This window comes from Mytilus trossulus, chromosome 2 (genome assembly GCF_036588685.1).
Source record: "Mytilus trossulus isolate FHL-02 chromosome 2, PNRI_Mtr1.1.1.hap1, whole genome shotgun sequence".
NCBI lineage: Eukaryota > Metazoa > Mollusca > Bivalvia > Mytilida > Mytilidae > Mytilus > Mytilus trossulus.
In genome coordinates, this window is record NC_086374.1 from 9,185,717 (window position 1) to 9,192,808 (window position 7,092).

At 30.3% G+C, this 7,092-nt stretch overlaps 1 protein-coding gene across 2 annotated transcripts; it reads right to left on the reverse strand.

Annotated features, from left to right (window-relative positions):
• Positions 1-296: 296 nt before the first annotated feature.
• Positions 297-6,402, reverse strand: LOC134706444 (5-hydroxytryptamine receptor 1-like). 2 transcript variants are annotated; one of them, XM_063565391.1, is made up of 5 exons: positions 5,900-6,402; positions 5,729-5,758; positions 1,459-2,382; positions 1,041-1,164; positions 297-580 (listed from the first exon to the last, which is right to left on the reverse strand). In XM_063565391.1, exons 3-5 carry the CDS (start codon positions 2,353-2,355, stop codon positions 486-488), a joined length of 1,116 nt encoding a protein of 371 aa, XP_063421461.1. In that variant the 5' UTR covers positions 2,356-2,382; positions 5,729-5,758; positions 5,900-6,402; the 3' UTR covers positions 297-485. The 2 variants fall into 2 exon arrangements, with proteins under 2 accessions (XP_063421461.1, XP_063421460.1); XM_063565390.1 differs by lacking the exon at positions 5,729-5,758.
• Between the last annotated feature and the right edge of the window lie 690 nt (positions 6,403-7,092).

The window sequence follows — 7,092 nt, forward strand, 5'->3', positions numbered from 1 at the left end:
TTATTTGCATTAATAGTGGTAAAGATTATATCACAATGTTGACTGCTGATCCTAATTTTTGACAATTTTACCAATTAGGTCAGTTTGTTTTATTCACACATTGTTTTCAATATAATGGAATTAACAGTTAGAGGTTTAGCTATCAAATTTTACCGTTTGATAAAGGACTTTTCATTTCTAATCCCTTTTGGAGTTCGGTGTTATTTTTGTTTTTTTTTATTTTTCCTTTACAAGGTATCGAGCTAAATAAAAAACGCCTTTCAGTATGGACATTTTTTTTTTATCAAAACGTAAAAGCTTAAAACACTAAAAAACTAAAGACTCCTCTTGTATAGAATCTATATCCCGAGATACCATCTAGGAGGCAAATATAAACAATGCAGTAGAATATTATTGTTACACAACTACAACACAGTATTTATTTGTCATTTTACTTTATCAAGGATCTCACTAACCAATGACATAATTCCCTAAGGTCTCCATTATTATATATTATCCTTCTGTATGTTTGTTTTGTCTGCGTTATTTTCTATCAAATCAATTCTTTCTTTGAGATCTGTATTCTGTACGCAATTAAACGCTAAAAATTAAGAGAAAAAGATTGATGACCACTATATAAATAATAGTATTTAAATATCTCTTAGGAACAAGCTACAGTTTAATTTAGATCTGTCATCAGATAAGAGTATCATTGTTACAAACTAAAACACCAAATACTTTGTTCATTGTATGTACTTAATGTATGTATTACATTAAATAGGTCAATACAACCTGACATTATACATAAGATAATTTAAAGGCAGGTAGCTCTTGTCACAAAAAATTATATCATGACTTAGTAAGTAAAGTATACTTTTGTGGAAAAGTATGAGAAACTGTGGATTATACTATCAACACCTTAGTTGGTATTTTTGTAACTTTCATTATATAAGTGGATTGTCTAATTTCTTATTGTTATATGTTGCAAATCCTTCTTTTTTACAGTTTACTTTATAAAGAGAATAATTTTTTTCGTTAATTCTAATCTAGGCTAAACTTACATGTACTCCGACTACAGCAGGAAAACTTTTGCAGAATTTCTAGGTAGCCTCTTTTAAAATCAGGAAACCGAAATGCATAAATAACGGGATTGCAGGCGCTGTTTGTAAATCCAAAATAATAAGCCTGAAACAAAGAATGCATAAATTTAAAAGTCGTTCAAACTCTTATCCACTTATCAATCAAAGGAATCAATACATAAAGTTTCCTTAATGATTTATGACTTATTTGTAAAAATTTTATTTTTTAAACGTTTCTCTGAGGAATAAATTACGAACTTGCTAAAACAGCACTTCTTTGACATATTTCAATAGATGAGTAAATGCTAGATAAAGTGTTGTCCTTTATAGAAACCCTTGTAATACTGCTATCACTTTCTACCGTAAAATAGAATAGAACAGTTATATTGAATTAACTTACCAATGGATTAAGAAAGGCTGGAATAGAATCCCTGTCCGGAATGAAGAATACATAGTTGGTGTAGAACAAGTATGGAAGCCAACATATTATGAAACACGCTAAGACAATAATGAGGGTATTTATTGCAGCTTTCTCACCATCCGTCCTTTTTAAGCTAGAATCACGGCGGGAAGACTGACGTCTAAAGTCTGCAGTACCTCTTATTATATAGAATATCTTCAAGTACATAACGAGCATAATTATAAATGGAAGCACTATGTTTAATAATAAATTGCCCAAAGACAGGACTACAGATTTAGTTTCAAAAATCGGATATTTCGGACCACATTGTGTTGTTTTAACTTTATACTCAGCTTCAGTTAAAACAAATGTCGTAAGCAGGGCAAAAAAAAGTCCCCACATCCATGATCCTGCAATCATACCGTAACAAACACGTCGGTTGACAGGTCTTTTATCACATTCTGATAATCGTTTTACAGATAGATATTTATGAATACTCATATACATCAAACTATGAATAGAAGTAAACAAAAATATCACGTTAAGAATGAGATTCAAGTTACAAAATATAGTTCCGAACTGCCATCCCTCGTGAATAAGAGTATAAAGCGAAACAGGCGCAACACATACTGCTGTCATCACATCAGATAATGCAAGATTGAAAAGAAATAAATTGGTGCCGTTATCCTTCCGCTGAACGTCCTTATCCCGCACAATCGCTAACATAACCAATATATTTCCTATGACTGCAAATATGATAATGAGTATTAACCACACACTAAACAGAACGGTTAATTTCACACCATAATAATCCATTCTAGTTGTTCCATTTGTTATATTACTGCTGTTTTCCATGATATTTGTGCTGATATTCAAGTCTATACCACCAAGCTCCATAGTCAGTTTCAACTTGCATTAAATAACCTGCAATGAGAGCATTTTGTTATCTTGTGTCAAGAATTCTTTCAATATTATCAGCGTGAAAGTGCATGAAATATTTTCAACTTGATGTTTTGCAAATAAGTTCTATATTTACTGTCGGTTTTATCTCAATGTTCTTTTAGTTATATAACACAGTAGGGATTTATGAGCGAGATTCGTCGAATTAAAGTGCTAAAATGAGATAGTATATTTTCAACTGTTAACATGTTTTTGATTCTTGAAACCAAAATAAAATTTAAAAAAAAAACGGCGGGCTAAACTGGCGGGCTAAGCTGGCGGGCTAAACTTGCGCCGCAACAATTAATTATTTGTATTGATCATCTGATTTGATCTCCGTTATGCTCAGCTTTTGTGTTTTCGTCATTTAGCCATGATATATGCAACTACAGTATTCTTTTAATTAACCTTTTTGTTTTGTAAAAGTTTAGAAAAATTTAATTAACAAAACAAAAAAAATCAAAAAAAGAACAAAACCAGAACTCCAAGAAAAATCAAAAGTCTGTTTATAAATTGCAAAATAAAAAGCTCAAAGACATCAATCGAAGAGAAAACAGCTGTCATATTCATTACTTGGTACAGACATTTCCTTATGTTGAACACAGTCGATTTTAAAGCAAGCTAAGCCTCTCATTCATGATAGTCGCGTTAAATATTCCGGTATATTGACAATGATTTGTGAGCAAAACAAATAGACATATAGTAAAAATATCAAGAATTAGAAAGAGCATTCTACAGTTTGTAAGTATCTGTATCACTTCAAGACAAATAACTTTGTCAACAAAAAAGAACTGAATGGCATATAGACAGTGTTTAGACAAAGCATATAAGCAAAAATGAATGACCAGAATACAGAACATGACCACAGCACAATAACATAATTACGGGATGTTGAAATATGGAGCCATGTCGTAAGTAAGCTTTGTTTAGGGATTGGCTGAATAGTAGGATGAATAGAAAAAGGCATAAAATAAATAGAAGAAAGAAAGACAGTGAGCTTAGTAAATAAAATCATTTATGCTCTAAACATAGAAAATAATAACGAATCATTTGAATAATATCTGGATGGAAACATTGGGAGCAGAAGAGATTGTTAACCTTACTGAGCGCACACCCATCACAGCTTCATGTTTGTATACTCTGAGGATCTGATAATGTCATATTATAAACACTTACTTTAACTTGTAATCAATGTATTTAAAAAAAAAAAGTTTTTTTTAACAGATTGCCAACCTTCAAGTTTTTATTTCATACAATTACATTGTGTTTCCTGCATGAGATTTTTTATTATAAATACAGAAAAAAATGAAGACTAAACTTCTCTCTCTGATTTCGATTCGCATAACATTTTGTTTAGTTTGAAAAAATGAGTTTGGTCATTAACTGTGAAATCTACATTTATTTTAACTAGTAGAAAATAAACAGTTTCAATCATCTTAGTACACAGTCAGTAAGTATAACTAGATAATTATTCTTTCTCATGAGAGAAGATGACTTTAAATGAGTTGCAGCAAATACATTGCATTCAGAAAGACCAACCGAACATTACATTAAGGTGGTATGGGTGTCTAAAATAAAAATGATAGAATTTGTTCATACTTTGTCAAAATGTAGTATCTATTGATACATGTTCAAAAATATTATAAAAATGATAGGTCACCGCGCATTTTCCCAAGCTACAGGTTGTGACAAAATGACAAATTTTGTATGGATTATACAGGAAAAAAACAAATTTTTGTGAATAGAAACTAAACAGAATGATAGAATTGTAAAATAAATTAGGAAAAGATTGCTTTCAGACAATGCTTTGAGAATATCAAAAGAAAAGATAGGGTCACCGTACATTTTTTCCAGATAAAAGACAAAATAGGAAAATTTCATGTAGAGTTCTTCAGAAAATGTACTGTTTTAGAGTTATCTCCCCTTAAATTGCCAATTTAAAAATATTCAAAAACAACCAAAAATAATCTCCTTTTGTAAAAAAAATATTATTTCTAAGTTATATTCTTATAAATCGGTTCTTTTAGATGAAAATTCACATTAAATATCTGCATTCCTGCATCAAATCTTGCTAACTTGATAGAAAATATGGACCTTAGATTCTCTGTTTTTTACAATCCAAGATGGCGAAAGACACCCATACCACCTTAAATAGCTAAACTGTTGTTTGATTAGATTATATGAATGTGTAAAGAGCGTTGAAAAGTCAAAACTAAGAAACATCAAAATCACGTAATTTATCTAAAACATTCAAAGAATTATTTACACTCTAAAAATTATTAATTCCACTATTTTTCATATATCTAATTAATAAAAAAATATTTTGAAAGTAGTTAATGAACTAGTTTAAAGCACTGAAATATTAATTGTGTAACAAATGCTTTGGCCAAGTTGAAGAAAAACCATTGTATTCCGAAGTATAAGTTGTCGTTTAAAAGGAGATGTGTTGTCAAATTCGTGTATACCGATTTGACTCAAAGTCTCATTTTTGATTTATAACAAACTAAAACGTTTATCCAAATTACAATAAATCTGAAATGAACAATTCAAAATGCATAGAGTCGATAATATATATCAGCATTTCGTGTGCACTTTACTCTATTTGCCATCTAGTTAACAATCGAAATGACCTCTGAAGACTACCGACAGTTACATTACCCGATATAAACATTAACATATATATGAATTGATTCCGTCACGTGTAATTGGATAGTCTAGGTCTGTTTGATTTTATGTAATAGGTTGAAGAAATAATTCAAGCTTCGTTTTTACCTGCATGAGCATGGTTTTTTTTTGTGGATCGAATCAGTCAACGAAATGGTTCACCTTTGTTTCACTTTCGATTCTTTTTCCTTTTGATGACTGAACACCTAAAAAATCACCAGCTAAGGGGTTAAATTGGGGGTCACATAAATACGTATGAATGATGTCAAATTTTTCACTTGCAAGTTAACAATTCATCATCGAAGTTTCTTATCTTATTTTGACAAACTTGGACCAAACTGGCGTCTTAAAACGAATTATCATTTCATTATCTCATTACCATTAAAGATTAGGATAATTATTTCATTTTACTTTTTATTTATATCTTGTAGGTTATGCCCCTTTCACAAAGAAACAGGATTAATGGCTACGGGAAAGTTTTGAAAACCCATACGCCTACTTCTCTTTATGCATTCATTATAGATCATTATATACAAGCAGAGTTTGATAAATAAGCTATAGAATTGATTTTTTTCAATGACATTTTTTCCTTCGACTTTTGTTTTATTTCTATAAAATTATAGTAGATTATACTACATAAATTTGCAAAGAGTAAGATAATACTTACGTGATATGTGTGTGCTAAAAGTCTTGTAATCTAAAAATAAACGACATAATAATGACATTTAGATATCATCCGACTTTAAACGTTTTGTTTGTTTTTATTTTCACCTTATCACACACCTGTGTTTTAAACAAAAAATGATATACAAACTTAAGAGATGAAAAGATTACTTACTTATCATATGTAATAACAAGAAACTGCACGTAGGAAAATCCAGTCTAAATATATAATTTAAACTATTATTATCTAGTGTGTGATTCACTTATCGTTCCAATCAATGAACTGTTTAACATGGTGGATTATTTAAACACTTATTTGTTCCTACATCACTACATGTTTTAATTATGTATCAACTGAATGAAATCCAATACTGCAGTCACATGACAAACATCGATCAAATATGTGTAAGAAATACAAAAAAAAATCCTCTTTTATAGATTCAAGAGTTATTTCTATTATTTTGTTGTAATCGATCACCACACTTTAAAGGTCAACTGTACAATTAACTTATGTTTCGGTCATATGGGAGTCCGTCAACCAGGGCGCCTGCACTTTGTTCAATTTCGATATGTTAGTTTATTTTCGATCTATGAGTTAAAATGTCCCTCCGGTATTTTTCGCCCCTCTTTTAGTTGCAACATTACAGATTTGATTGTCAGACATCTTATCATATTATGCATGTTGTGTATCAACATCTGGTACCTCCTTCATGTTAAATATATATACGTAAATATCATACGAAGGAATTTCTCAATTACCAGAAATGTGGAGGCCCTCGATTGCATCTTTAAAGGAGAAGCTTTCATATTTCAGTCCGGTGATACTTTACTAATTAAATGTGAACTCAAAAATCAGTTGTAAATATTGAGACATGCTTTTTGTCCTACTTGTCCAACATGTGAAAACAAGTTGATAATTTCCAATCTCAATTTTATAACAACGAGATATATTCGCACAAAATAGGCCATACATTTAACCGTTACGGAAAGGGGTCTCTCTAATATTTTCATTTGTTCAAACTATCTATTGACACTAAATGCTTTTCGTTCTTCAAAAGAAGAACATTGTATACAAATGAATTAACAAAATTCGATGCGAAAATTACAATTTACAGAAACTGCCAGAAACTATGCCTTCACAAATTACTCTATGAAAATCTAACTGGTTGTGGGAAAGATTATATTTGGCATTGCATGTCACTTCGAAAAAAAAATGTAAGAGCATCATCGACGACAAATTCGACAATTGATTTGTAAACAAATATACCACGTAGTAACAGGAATACAATTAAATATAAAGTATTTCTACTCTAACAATGTGATTGGGAAACCATAGAATCAAAGCAAATAAACAATGCTATATTTATA